This window comes from Pistacia vera, unplaced genomic scaffold (assembly GCF_008641045.1).
Source record: "Pistacia vera cultivar Batoury unplaced genomic scaffold, PisVer_v2 Contig213, whole genome shotgun sequence".
Lineage (NCBI taxonomy): Eukaryota > Viridiplantae > Streptophyta > Magnoliopsida > Sapindales > Anacardiaceae > Pistacia > Pistacia vera.
The window spans coordinates 785158-800827 of NW_022196017.1; the positions used below are offsets into that span (position 1 = coordinate 785158).

Consider the following 15670-nt stretch of genomic DNA (forward strand, 5'->3'; position numbering starts at 1 on the left):
TAGCCAAGGAAGTAGCATCAGAAGAAACAAATGAAGACTTCGACTCCTGGAGTGCACTTAATAGGCCAAAGAGGACCCGAAGCACAATCTCCTTTTCAGAAGCATCAACAACGAATGTATTGTCCTCCATGCAGCTACAGAGTAATGAGCTTCACCAATATTTGGGAACCCCCGACATGTTACCAGTAGATCCACAACAAAGAGTCAACTTCAATGTCTTAGAATATTGGAAAACCAGAAATGTATTTTTCCGGTATTATCAAGACTTGCCCTGGATGTTTTCTCTGTTCCTATCTCAACCTTCTCATCCGAACAAACATTTAGTGCAAGTGAAAGAATTTTAAATGAAAGAAGGACTAAACTTTTGCCAAAAATGATTGAAGTCTTCACATGTCGTTGAGATTGGGAAATGTCGCGCCATCAGGATCAATACGAGGTTGTCGACGATACTTTAATAGAATCATTTCAATTTTGTAATATAAATTATACGGATGAGGGAGGTCCTAGTCAACCCCCAAATTAGTTGTTTTGTAAATTGTAACTTGTAAATTAATTGTCAATTATTGCACTCTTTTTTCCTTATCAAGTTTTTGTCCCAATTAGGTTTTTCTTGGTAAGGTTTTTAATGAGGCAATAATTGTTGTAATTTCTTATTTCTTATTTTGTTTTTTGTTAAATGAATAAATCTGATTTTTCTTATATTACAATTTCATTGTATTAAAGTTGAATTAATATTTGAAATGTTAATAAAAAAAAAATTTAATTTAATTGAATTATTGATATTTGAAAAATTAACTAAAAAATTTACACAAAAGAAAAAAACAAAAAAGTTAAAAATAAAAATTAAAAAAATTATGGACTAGCCCGGCTCGGCCCACACCAAAACCCGCTGGGTTAGGGTTGACGGGCCGGACTGGACCAACATGTTTGGCCAAGAGGCAGGCCGGGTTTTGTTGGCGGGTCGGGCTATTTCCATAACCTGCTGTGGGTTGGGTCGGGTCATGCCGTGCCAGGCCGGAGGGGTTATTTTCCACCTCTAGCTGCATCATGGCAGCCAATATGACATTTGTCATGTCATATGATGTATATGTCATAAATCTGCTATATCACTCCCCCAAATTAAAAATGAAAATAAAAAAATAAATAAAAACATTTTCGTTCACCCTAAATCTAAATACAAACATAAAAGCTCTTCCCAAATGTCATTTCAATTTTTGGAACGACATTCGCCGACGCAGCCGCTCCAGGACGCTGCCCTACACCCATCACGGTCGCCCATCTCAGCCGCAACACAGCCCACAAAAACATCTTCATACATGGCGAGATCCCCATTCGTTCGTCTTCAATCTCTCAAAACCCATCTCTGAAAGTTAATGTTTTATTTTTGTTAGCACACTTACACAACCTCACAACTTCAAGCTCCAAAAATGAAGTTTTGTATTCTTTCGAAAAACCCCTTGAACGATCCTCACTTGCTAAATTCCTCAAAGAAATTTGTCGATCAGGTAACTTTACTCTGAATGAAGCATTGTACTTTTTTTATTACATGATTAAGTCGCAACCCATTTCTCGAATTTCATCATTCACTACTTTGTTTAGTGCATTAGCTAAGAAGAAGCATTACTATGAAGTGATTTCACTTTATAAGCAGTTGAATTCAACTGGGTTGCCTCCAGATTTAATGTCTTTGAACATTTTGATAGATTGCTTGGGTAATATTAAAAGGTTTTCAGATAGTTTTGCGGTTTTTGGGGCGATTTTGAAGAAGGTTTTCACCCCAAATGCAATTGTTTGATTAAAGGTCTGTGTGTAGAGAGAAAGATTATGGAGTCGATGGAATTGTTTAAGAAAATGGTTGCTGTTGGTTGTAGGCCTAATGTGGTTACTTATGGGTCTTTGTTTGATGGATTGTGTAAAACGGGGAAGATAAGTGTTGCTATTAAGTTGCATGAAGAGATGGTTAATGGGAATGGAGGATTTGGTGTTATTTGTAGGCCAAATGTTGTTAGTTATAATATTATAATTGATGGCCTTTGTAAGGCTGGATTGATTGAGAAGGGTAAGAGTTTATTTACTGAGATGATTCAAAGAGGTGTGGATCCCGACGTTTATACCTACAGCATTTTAATAAATGGTTTTTGCTTGGCAGACAGAATTGGTGATGCAAGGGCATTGTTCGATTTTATAACTAGGAAGGGGTATAGAGCTGATGTTGTTTGCTACACTATTTTAATCAATTGGTATGGCAAGAATAAAGAAGTCAAAAGAGCTCTTTATCTTTATCGAGAGATGATTTTAGAAGGAATTAGGCCTGATGTGATTACATATAGCACCTTGTTAACTGGCCTTTTTCTTAAAGGTAATGTAAAAGATGCACGAAATTTAGTTGGCGAGATGCGACTTAACGGTGTTTTTCCTAATTCCTGGACATATAACATTTTCATTGATGGACTTTGCAAGAATGGATGTGTTTTGGAAGCGATGGAATTGTTTAATACTCTAGTAAATAATAAGTTTGTAGTTGGCCTTGAAGGTTTGAGTTCCCTCATTGATGGATTATGTAAAACAGGGAGATTTGAAACTGCTTGGGACCTATTTCAGAAATTTTGTCTTCATGGAAACCTAGTGCCAAACGTTGTAATGTATACCATTTTGATCAATGGGCTGTGTAAAATTGGGCAACTAAAAAAGGCAAATGAGTTGCTGTCACATATGGAGGAAAAAGGTTGTGCTCCAGATGTAGTCACATTTAATACGCTCATGTTCGGTTTCCTCAAGAATAATGAGATACCAAAAGTTGTTGAACTCCTTCATAAGATGGCTGAGAGAAACCGAATGTACAATGTCCTTAGTCATGCAGTTACTAATGAATGCCAAAATTTATCGTGAATGTTTGAACCAGCTTCCTCAATTTCTGGTCCAAAAGTGAAATTGAAGCTTATGTGATAAAATGATAGGAACCAACTACAATAACTCAACAATTGGGCTGGGTAGTAGGCCTTTTGTGGGCTTGGGTAAAACTCTCCTTGGAAAATCGGCTTGCCAAGGGAGGGTGCCCAAGCCCTCTATAACCCACATGCCCACCCTTTTCCCCTTCCAATGTGGGATCCTAACATAAGATTTTTGTGAGTATTAAACTTCTTTCAGAGGAGAATCCTGCAAAAGTTCATCTAGCTGCGCAAATGCTCTATTTTGGTTATGGTAAGAAGAAGGTTCAGTAAGCACTTTCATCTGTTAGAATTTGATAGGGATAGTGATGGGGGATGATTGAGAATGATGGCTTCCCCGATCAGACATATGATACGTGATCTGTCTCTGTTGTAAGTGCATAAAGTGGAGGTGGCAGCATTGCAGGCTGCACCAGCATTTGCACATGAAGTAGGTCTTAAGGGTTTAAGGATTAAAGGATTTTTTCTGGTGCAAATTTCGGTAAGCAAAAGTTGTATATGAGAAATTGTGGAATGCTTCTACTTTAACTACGACAATAATGGTAGCCGCTCAAGTTCATCTATTCAACCTGATCGGTTTACTGGACAATGGTATGTTGCAACCTATTAACTTCATTCATTGATATTCTTAAATATCCAGGCCTGATAAATCTTAATTTATTTATAGTGTTTCACATTTTTTTTCTCAATATATATTCTTTTTAGTTCAAATCTGATAAGACTAGAACTTACCAGGTGTGTCTCTAATGATAGTTGATGAAGACAAAGCAAGAAGAACATTAGAGAAGGTTTTAAACTTTAATGTCTCAAAGAATATGGATGCACAGCAGGGGCCGGTTAATGGGATCTACCTGTTGGAACAGTTGACATGACAACATTGCAGTCAAGAGAAATATGGTCTGGTGTTACATATGCAGTTGTTGTAACGATGATTCATGGAGATTTGGTCGATATGGGATTTCAAATTGCCATTGAAATCTATGACGCAGCATGGTCTGAAAATGGACTCGAGTAAGATCCCCCTAAGCTTATCAAACAGTGTTATCTTATGGCTTAGTTATAGGCTGTTAACTAAGCTGAGTCTGTGTTTTTTAGATCTGTATAGATTTTATTGCTGCATCTGTTTTGTCAGTTCATTTAATTTGTTTTTGGTGGATGTGTTGTCTAACCGTTTTCTAGTAGAATCTTGATGCTGTGAAATGTTGGACAAATCTCCGGTAGTTATAATGTCTAGTAGATAATATTTTTGCTCCTTAGGTGATTGAGGAGGAGAAGAATAACATAGATAGATAATATAGGATTCTATATAGGGAGATAGAGAGAAATTAATAGGTTAAGAGCAGAAATCAAGAAGGGGATACCAGGGACTCAAACTCAATCCCAAAATATAGAAGATAAGGACTAAATACCGATTTGCATCCTTCTTTTATTTACTTTGAAATACTCAGTCTTATAGATGCTAAAGTTCTTTCTGAATGGTTGATCATGATCCTTTTCCTGTAAGCACACCCAATTGCTTTGGGTGATGATGATTTCTGTAGGTGTTATTAATCAAATTCAGGAGAAGAACGTAATTATTATTGCTGTTGATAGTCTCATATTGGTATATTTTATGATTTTCTCAAACTGCGTTATTTACTTAGAAACAATGGCCATTAGTTAACTAGTGCTAGTTTCCAACTATACTCCTGAAAGTAAGGGCTTCAAAATACATTATCTAGAGTGAATGACGCAGATGTATCTTGTGCTCAGAGTTTTCAAGAGGAGACAGGAAAAGCTACACATGAAACTTAAAAGAGGAAGTTTTCTCCTGTATCTTAAAATGCTTTAGTCTTGTAGCTAAATCATTCCAAAATTTGTTGCTAAGTCTAACCATAGCATGGATAGAAGGTATGTAAATTAAATCCAAGAGCTGCTTGAACACTCAAAGGTATTGATTCTCTTTTAGCGACACCATGAAATATTTTTGAACTTCAGTGTAAATAATTTGACTAATGAAAGAGGTTTTTCTCTTTTTTTTTTTTTTTCCTTCCTAACTTGTATGCATGTCATGTAAAATATTCTGAGCTCCTTATAATTGTTTTAGCCTAAGGAATTAAGAGCTGATTCATTGACATGATTTTGGTTCTGCTGCCCTTTTCCTCCAATTACTTTTCTCACAATTTTATTCCCAGAAAAAAGCCTGATGGTCTGATACCATAAAGACTATAAACTTTGATATAGTTTCATCGATGATGAACTGCGTAGCAGAAACTTATCCTCTGTTTTGTTAAATGGGTGTGCTAAAATGTGTAAAGTGATCAGGTCATTTGTTCATGGTTTCCTTACCATACTTTTCTAGTTTAGTTGTTGGATGGTTGTTGAAATGAATAACGCTTATAAAGCTGGGTTCGGTGTGTCTGTGTCGTCTTTTGTTGTTAGGTTTGCTGTTCATGTGGCACCATTTAGAGATAATGCTGAATGTTTGTTAGGGATGTTATGTTCTTATTTTTTAGTGTCTACTTTATTTTGTTTTGTTAGTGGTGGTATATGGAAGATGTGAAGAAAACCATGCCAGCTCTGCCCCATAAGCTGTGTTTGAGACGGGATTGGGGAATTAGAAATATTTGGCACTGGGGTTGGCAAGGGTCATAATGCAGCCCATATAATGGCTTTAGAGTGGGTTTTGAAACAAAAGAGAATATTGTTAGAAGTGGCTATTTTTTAAATTCAACGATAAAAAAAAATTAACAAACAACTATTTAATATTATTTAAATTGAAAAAAAGGTTTCAGAATCAAATAATAAATATTTTCAGAAAATGTATCAAACAATTATTCTATTTTAAAAACATTTTTTTATAAAAAATTTATTAAACAGCTATTTAATATTTTATCTAATTTTGATATAATTTTTAGATATTTTACTAAACACATTTTCAGATTCAAATTCAATTGGATTTGATTTAACTTAACTCAACTTAAAACACTTTTTCATAACAACATTTTCAAAAAGTGTGATAAACAATCCCTATGTTCATTTATAATTTTCTTAGTTCTCATTTTTCTGTAATATAGACTTAATTGGGCAGCAAGTAGCCAAATAGATAAAATATCTTGCCCAAATTCATTGAACTCTTTGAAGTGACATAAAGAAATAAAGTCCCATCAATTATTTTTGCACGGCAATTTGCCTAGAAATTCTACGAGTCAATTTAAGTTGGGACCAAAAGAAAGTCGCTTATTAAATTTTGCGCTAGTGTCGCTATTATTCTACTTCTTAGTTGATGATAAACAACATACTTTAATGCCCAATTATTCATATATAGTCAATTCTTAATGCATGTTTTCTAATGTTTTTAATATGACAGATTATAAGTCAACAACTAATCATTAGTTTCACAAAATGCAAAAATCAAAATCTAAAGATTAATATGTACATATATATCATACAATAACATTTGATTGTCTCATTGAAAATTTTAAAACATTCACATCCTATAGTTTCGTGAGTATAAATGCATACACTATCCAAAGATCGAAGGATAAATTCATCTTTTATAAACAAAGATGGAGAATTGTCATGAAATATATAAGAACTTTTTGCGTACATTTTATTAGATATATTAAAGATTAGTGGCACCACCACTGCTTCAAAGTTAAGAAAATTCAATCTCTTACAGAAAAGTGAATTAATTAGCATTGAAGACTTAGACGTTTAAAGTCTTTGTCGGATTGAGCATAGCTACGTGCAAATTTAGTTGGAAACTGTTGTGTTTATTACAAGATTCTGAAACCCAAGACACCTAATCTCACACAATTAATCAAGAATCAAACTGCAAAATTAAATAAGAAGACAATAATTTTTATCGTGGTTCACTTATCCAAATTGGATAAGTTACATCCACGTTGAGATCAAGATTCGTTACAAATACAGCTAGATTAAACTCAATCAAATCACTCACTCCTTGTAACCCTCTCAAAGACTCACCCGTAACCTATCCTATATGAAAATACTAACACAGATCCTCACAACCTGAAGGAAACACAATCCTCAAACACGATTACAACAATCGCACCAGATTACAAGTCTATGAGAAACAAGAAATCAGAAACCCTAACAAAGAAGAGCTCAATCGCAAAAACAAAGAGTGTAAAGGCTGTGTAATTTGACTGAAGGGCATTCTTTTATACTTGCATTGTTGGAGAACCTTGGCCGTCAAATTTAGCAAGCAATCAACGATCATGATCAATCTTGGAGCTTTATTATGAGATGGCATCGTTTAAGTAATGCCCAACGACATTGTTTTGTGCTTCATCATTCAACAGAAACTAAAAAGGTTTTTGGTTTGGTGGAATGAAAGAGGGAATGGGAATGGAATCCTATTTCCTTGTTTGGTTGGACAAAATCTAGATCAGATTTTTGATTTAGAGAATAAATCCAACAATACCTACATTAATTATCTATGAATATATATCTATAATCGTCTTTGGAGAGTGTTGGAGCTGGTCTCCACAAGTCAAAGAAAACTAATTCCAATAGAGAAGATATCTTAGATTGAGAGAGAGGAAATGAAGATTGATGCAGCTTATTACATTTACATGTTGATCAACGTGCAATATTGTGCACATAAAAGTACTTAAAAGAGTGAGGTAATTTAGTAACATGTTATAGAATTTGATTATTAGGGTGCTCAAGGCTGTGCCACAACAATATATCTTATTAAGGAATATTGGTATAAGTTACAGTGGTCGTGTACACAAAATTCTTAACAGAAGCATATGCACGTACACTTGTGAACTACAACAAGAAGAACCTTTCGAAGCCTTCTTACAGTAAGATGGAACGATAATACTAGTAATTGAAGATGAAACTTATCTTTTCTATAATCATTAGGAGGGAACATTCACTTGTGTGTGTTATATCTAGACATTCAACGTGCAACTTTTCAAGACTAAAGTTGAGATTATTGAGATCTGAGGTGAAATGACTTCTGGTGCTAGAATCTAAGTACTGTTGAGGATCAACAATTGAAATTGGTTGAGCAACGAAGGACATTGGATTTGTAGAAGAGGAGTCTAAATAGACGAACAGTTTCTCACCAATTGTTTCATTAAACAAAAATTATTTTAATTTTTCATTAAAACTGAAATTCAGTACATCAATTGATCTGGAACATGGATTAGTTGAAAATGTAAGAACAAAGGCTGATAATAAAATGTTGTCGTGTCTTTACGTAAAACTAATAGAATTTTTTACTTCCGTTAACTCCAACCTTAACTTCTGTTATAAGTCTAACAGCTCCTTTAACAGTTAGTTATTTCTCTTAAAAACTCTAGTACTTCAGTTTCTTCCTCTCTTTAATACTGAAATCAAAACCAACTCTGCAACATTAGCTACTTCATACAGTTTATCACCAAATATGATGTTGAATTGTTTTTACTGAAAAACATAAAATTAATTTTATGTTTTGATGACTAGTCACTTTATTACTAAATATTATCTGACTTTAATTGAAATCAAACAAGAAGAACGTTACAAAAGAACTGTAGATATTACTACAAGTAATCCTTTCTCATTTGTGCAGTCGAAATTGCTTTTAGAGTGATGAATAAGAGTATGATGGTCTGAGAAGGATAAAGTGAATTAACTTGGAGGTAGAAAAAAATAAAAGAGTCTCAGTGATAAGCTATAAAAGCAAATTTCCATGGATAAACAATAATTAGGGAGAGTTTGGAAAAGTATAAAAGCAAGTGACCTTGATGCCCTATGTAATGATCAAAGAGGCACACGCTAAACCAACATTCCAGATGCCCTATGTAATGATCAGAGAGGCACATGCTAAACCAACATGCAAGGTGTTGGGAACCTGTTAAGTGAAAACAGGTGAAGATGATTTTCCATCAAAAGAAATATGTGCTCCAAAATTAAATCCATGTAGAGAAACTAAACAATACCGGTTTGGTATCCGGAGTCATGTGTGTTGCAACATAACCTGATACATGTTTCTCGGTAAGGAATCTCTCGAATGTCGATGTCAACCTCGCTACCAGGGCTTCCATATGTACATTTGCTTGATTGCTTCAAATTTCTCCAACACCAGGTTTACCTCATTGTTAGCTGTCCTCCTCGCCTTATCATCCTGCTTATCACTGCCCTTCATGCTCTTTTGTTGCTTGATAAGAGCTTGAAAATATGTGTTTTGTTAGTGATTCAACTGGATTATTAGTGGAAAAATTAGTTTAAATTGTGAAATTTAAGATAATTATTTCATAAATACCTTTTATAGGATCATGGGTATATTTTGAGTATTTTTAGGCTATAAATGAAGTTTGAATGAAGAAGAATGATGTCGAGTTTTTGATGAGTAGGAACAAATGGTACAAAAATCGGAATTGAAATGAGAAAGCTATAATGCATTGAAGATGAGACTTAAAACTTGAAAAACTTCAAGATGGACATACTTTAATGTTTTGATCATAACTTGAGTTGCATAAATCTAAATTTGATGATTCTTGTGGTGTTGGAAAGCTTATTCAGAGGGCTACAAAGTTTGCGTTGATGACTGTTTCAAATTCTGAAGATTCCAAACTCATGGGACAAAAAGAACGATCATCGCAGCGATCATTTCTGTTGCTGCAGCGATGGAATGCGGGTCTGGATGGGTTGTTTTATTTCTTAGTTCGAATTTGACTTGTTTAAGACATTTAATTCTTTCCTGATTAACCTCCAAACCCTAGCACTATAAATAAGGATTGTAATTAGTTTTTAAGGGGATTTTAAGAAGGAGAGAGAGCCGTTACTATTTTGAAGATCAGAATTTTGTAGTTTTCATTCACCAATTAGAGAAGTTTTTCCATTTTCTTTCTTGAACTCATGTTATTGAATACAATGGTTGTTTCTAGTATTACAATTATGAACTAAATTTCTTTTCTAAGTCTAAAGATTTAGCCCAATTTATGAATATGTGTTGACGTTATTGATGTTAATTTTAATTGAGAACTGTCTAAGTTTTATTATTACACGTAATTCTTTCAGTTCTTATGGATCCAAGAGTTGAATGATATTATGAGTTGGGTTGAAATCGAGAGATGAAACCTAATTAGTCTAAGATAATAAAACCACAGATTAAGTGAACGTTAAAGATAAGTTACCGCGATCTATGATGCTCTAGTAAATTCCATAGAACGTAATGATCTTTTAATTTTTAAATCAAACTTAAAGATATTTTAGATTGTTACTTAAAGGTTAATTCGCTAACTGTTCAAGAGAAAGTTATTGAAATACTAAGCTTAATTTGGTAAACAATAATTGTCAATGCATAGATTAAATTGGTGTGAAATCTGTGCCCTACGTTTAGTCATATTGATCTTTATGCTGAAGTATTAATACAATTCCACTCTTGTTTTAGTTTTTAGTTTGTTTTATTTTTCATTAAATCATTCTTAAAATTTTGTTTTATCAAATAGTATTAAGATAGATTCGTTTAGTACTTGATAAGTGATAGTTCTTGCGTAATCTTGCGTAGCTCTTCTTTCTAGTTGTGTGAACATCCTTCGGTTTTGTAGGATTAGCCTTATTTTTTGGCACTAAGATTCTACAAATTAAGGAGTGCACTTAAATTATCATGTTTCCACTTAGCATAAGAGAAAGATGGTAAATTATAGAACAAGATAATTCCACGAGGTAGAGATTGTTGCATGAATAATATAATTTTTTGCTCATCCATTAAGAGATAGGATTTAAAAAAAAAAAAAGTAAATGAAGAGTCTATCTAAAAGGCTAACTAAGTGTCCTCTCTAAACCTCAGTATGCTCCAACACAACTGGAACTTGACTTATACCATGCCTATTCAGTCATTAAAACAGAAAGAAGGTCCATACTAGGAGAGGCTGTCCATGGCACTCAACATTTTTCACCATCAAAGCATATTTCAGATACTAACAACTCCTGCAACAACATCAGCCAAGTAAGCAAGATCACAATAATCACATGCATGACAAAAGTGAAAAAGGAAGAAGAAATCCCTTACTAGGTTGTTTAAGAAAATTACAAATATGGCCAGAATTCAGAATTCTAACTTTAACTTATTTAGTTTCAAAATACATGAATATATATATACACTAGTAATTCACAAATCTTTTATAAATGCCAACAAAAATTAATAATAATTTTCAATTATAAGGAAAAGTACCTTGTCATTTACCAATCAATTGTAAGTATCCCAACTACCGATTTGAGTCTTTTTTTTTTTTTTTTNTTCTTCATGTTATTCTACTTCTTTTCACTCCCCACTTTTTCAACTAATTATGAGTGAAAAGACCATTTTACTCCTAATGAAATTTTAACGAATTTACTTCACACTTGTTCAAGATAACTTTAACAAAATTCAACTAAGGGTATTACGGCATAAATAAAGCTATGTACCTCGATGTGGGCATTACAAAACGTACATAAGTATTCTAATCCTTGAATGGATTTACTTTATATAGATTTTTGTTTATAAACATGTAAACGGTATAATCTATACCCAGATCTAAGCAAAGAAAGGTAATTGATTTACCGATTGAATTTTTATTTTCCGCTGTGTATGGTAGATCAATTACTTACACAATGTCTAATTAATAATCCAATTAGTCAAGAGTTTAAGTGAAGAAAACTATAGCCTGAATCCTAGTCTTACCTCTGCCTAACGGGCAACCAGTGCTCAACCACTCATGGTGGCGTCAACAAAGGATGGAGACGATGAACAATGGCTGGTCATGGTGGAAATCGAGTCATTAGCGGCTGGAGGGAGCGGATCGTGGTTGATGAAGCAATGGCCGTAGCTAGGAAATGTAAGAGACGCTGGAGCAGCTCAATTGACGGTGGCCGGCGACGAAGGGATGCAAATCATGGACAAGGAAGACAAAACAACTCTGGAGAAGACAAATCGACGGTGGGAAGCTCGTAGGAGGTAGATCGGCACAAGGGAAGACAAATCGACGCCAAAAAGTGGAATAATCGTGGCTAGAATGCGAAGAGACACGACGGCGCAAATGGACTCATGGCAACGGTGGGTGAAACGACAATAGGAAGCTTGGGTAATGATGGATCTGAGTTGGGGAAGGTGAATCGATGCTGGAGAAGCTCCAAAGTCGCCGGTATGTGAAGAGGTATGGCGATGGAATGCGCAACATCGTCGAAAAATGGTGGAACGATGGTGGGGATGATGACGGAAGGTGAGCCAACGCTTAGGGAAGACCAACAGTCATCGGAGATGGCCGGAATCCAGTGGAGATGAGCTAGGGTTTGGGTGATGGGCAGTTGACTCCCTTTTCACTACTATTCACTATCCTTTATAGAAAATATGGTAAATTACACTGTAGTCCCTATAGATTTAAAAAGTGACAAAATCAACCCCTTGGAAACATGACATTTTACCCCCTGATAATCATAAATGAGAGAAAATCAACTCTAATCCATAAACCACAACCTAATATCAACTCACACCATTTTAAAAATCATTCCAAACATGCAACATTCGTAAGAAAACATTAGAATGTGATTTTTCATTAATAAATTCATAAGTTCATAAATTGTCTCTATATATATTCAATTAAATCATAACAAAGGGTATTAAATCACTTTAATAAAGTCAATTTCATGACTCTTAACACCTAATCTAACTATTAGTAGGACTAATGTTTCAGAGGTGCTAAGTTATTTAAGCTAAAAGTAGTGAGCAGTTTTAAAATTCCATTAAACAATGTACAAATCTTGGATCTTGATTAAGTGATAGTATGAATTTTTGCCTTGAAATAAATGGATTAAAGTGAATAGATATTGGTGCATTCTGAAGGTTTTCAAGACCAATCTTGAATAGAATAGATTATTCCTTTATGTAATATCAAAATACATATGAATAAAGGGTATTGTACCTTATGTCTAATACTTTTTTTTTGGCTATTGCATATCTGCTGAAGTCTTGAATGTCTCCAAAGTGTTGGTAAACCAAGTAAAATATTATCATTATTAACAATCATTGCACAAGACTGCTTCTCTGCCAGCATGAGAGTCACCCCTTCCGTAAGTGAATTGGTCATTAGAACAATCGCATATCTGGTTTTCATGGCTTTTAAAACAAACGTTCTCTTCCCCGACTCTTCAATTTCATGATTTGAATTTAGTCTCTTTGACATCTCTTCTCCTCATCTATCCAAATTTAATCCAAGAAGATAACCAAACAGCTTCCAGTAAGGGCAAAACTATTCGATAGTCCTATGTCAACTCGCAAAGTAGCAATACTGAAGTAGGAAATACCAGACACACTCTTGCAAGAATAGGAGCCATTCCAACCTACAAAAGAAATTTAGAGAATCATCCAATCATGAAATACCGATACCTAGATAAATCCTATTAATCGGCAGAAAATTAAAAGAGTATTGAACATACATATTACAGAATGCTCAGAACAACTCGAAAAAATCTCACTATAACAGCCCAGAGTAAACTAAATGAACTTTTCAGCCATTGCTCTATTTACATCAAACTTTGGGAGGTATACATTCTAACAAGGAAAAGAAAATTATTTTCCATAGTAGAGGTGACTTTTCAGAATCAAGTTGAAACCTTTCCCAAACTGGAAACAGGTAGTAATTTCTATAAATCTTTTAATTTGGCTCGCCAATCTATCTTTTTGAATATACTAGTAAAGAAATCAACAATAATCTTCAAGGTTTGGCTGCAAAATAAAGAACTTGGGTAGGAAAATTTTGTTAGATGCAATCAGTCCTTCTTAGATTAATATCTTTTCAAGTAAGGAACTCTAATTAGTGCAATTGTTCATGCTGGAATACTAAATTTGGTGTCTATGTATTTATGTTGGCAATAGAATAACAGATGAGATTTTGCAACAGACAATGTATCCTAAATTCTCCCCCACTTCTTGATTTTCTTATATTATTTATGTTACTCTTTTCCAACCTAAAGTAAGCATTGAATTCTTTTCATCTTTTTACTTTTCCATAAAAGAGCATGGTGAGACATATTCGTCAAAGTGTTAAAATAAAAAATAATTTTTTTTAATAGAATATTTCAAATGATTGATGTATGTCAGACCATGAAATCTTAAAAATGATCCAGTTTCTATATAAAGTGTTATAGAACAGTACCAAGCCATAAGCTTGTGGCGACGCCACATCAAGGATGAAAGATCAATTGCTGGATTGGATTGGGCTATTGAAAAATTAATGAATTTCCCATATGCCATTCCTTTTGCGGCACCAATAAAGAGGGATGGGGCACAGTAACCTCCGACTAATCTAGAAGCCTGACACAGAGAGGTAGCAACTATCTTGACTACTACCAACTATAGCAATATATTGGTCGAGAGACAATTCACAAATGGCCTAGATTCTAGGAAAATGTCAACACTCTCAAAACCCCATTAAAGGATTGCAGGATACACCAAGGCTATCAGACCGACAGTCACACCACCCATTATAAGGAACACAACCTTTGGTATCCTTGTGACTTTATGAAGATCATCGACAATTACTAACATGGATGTTGTGCATCTCTATAAGGTCAAAGAAATCAAACCGCATAAGATACCGAACAATTGATACAATGGGAGTCTTGAAAACGAGATAAAAAGTTTTCATTGTTAAAATCATCATCTTCAAAACAAAGGTTTGAATATTTACTTCCAGAAGTATTAAGCCTTGGTTAGGAGAAGTTCATACTTGTACAGTGACTTAACTAGCTCCTTATCACAAAGTTGACCATGAAGATATCATTTCATATATGCCATGAAATAACAGAACTACAGCTAATTAATGACTGAGGCTGGTTAACATTATGTCACACAGAGACATGAACTTCAATAATGGTTATGATTGCAGTTACAATTGCAACCAAAAGTGATGGTAACACTAACTTTCTCAATGACAACAGTGATGATAGTTTTAAAGAAGTGTCCACGGTTTTAGAGGTATCAATGACGGCGAAAAGAATAACGAGAAAGGTTGTGGCAGTAAATGGGTCGATGGCAGTGTTAAAAATGGTTTGAGTAGAGGTAGAGGAAATGAAAGCAGAAGTATTAAACTTTTGATCTAGCTGCAAATGTGCTAAATTGTTGGAAAATTCAAAGACTGAAGATTTGTTTTCTATAATTAGATTAGATTCGCTTTTGAAAATTTGTATTTTACTAGTTGTAATATCTGTCATTATTATAGGATTAGCTGTGAGATTTTTAGATTAGTTAGCTTTCTGATCTTTTCTTTCCTTATCTGATTTTCCTTGTAAATCCTATAAATACCTACTGTGTATTATCTACTAGACATTATAACTACTGGAGATTTGTCCAACATTTCATAGCTTCAAGATTCTACTAGAAAATGGTTAGACAACACATCCACCTATTGATGTTTTAAGCTATGCTGAATTGACAAAGAAAAGGAGAACTGAAGAGGACTTAATCCATTGTTCATTAGCCAACAAAAACTAAATATAACATACTTTTAGCTTACTATTACAACCACTGTCAGTAAGTCTTTTACATAATAACAGGCAATCCACACAAATCTAATAACTACATTACACTTTGGAGACACAAAGCCTCAAGATAAGCTGAATTTATCTAAACCAATTTTAACACAAAAGTTAACAAATTTTGTTGAAGGTTGATGCTATGCTGGAAGTTTGGTTTGCCGAATGTATGAAAGACTGAAAATGTTTTGCTCTGCATGGACGTGCATGGG

At 34.2% G+C, this 15670-nt stretch overlaps 1 protein-coding gene and 1 pseudogene across 2 annotated transcripts; one reads left to right on the forward strand and one right to left on the reverse strand.

The window, feature by feature from the left end:
- The first annotated feature begins 1207 nt into the window (after positions 1-1207).
- Positions 1208-4089, forward strand: LOC116129672 (pentatricopeptide repeat-containing protein At1g62590-like). Of its 2 annotated transcripts, none has more exons than XM_031415393.1 (2): positions 1208-3539; positions 3684-4089. In XM_031415393.1, the coding sequence occupies exon 1, from the start codon at positions 1825-1827 to the stop codon at positions 2887-2889; it is 1065 nt and encodes a 354-aa protein (XP_031271253.1). In that variant the 5' UTR covers positions 1208-1824; the 3' UTR covers positions 2890-3539; positions 3684-4089. The 2 variants fall into 2 exon arrangements, with proteins under 2 accessions (XP_031271253.1, XP_031271254.1); XM_031415394.1 differs by having other exon boundaries at positions 3702-4089.
- A 6637-nt stretch (positions 4090-10726) lies between these two features.
- On the reverse strand, positions 10727-15137 carry LOC116129702 (annotated as a pseudogene).
- Positions 15138-15670: the final 533 nt, after the last annotated feature.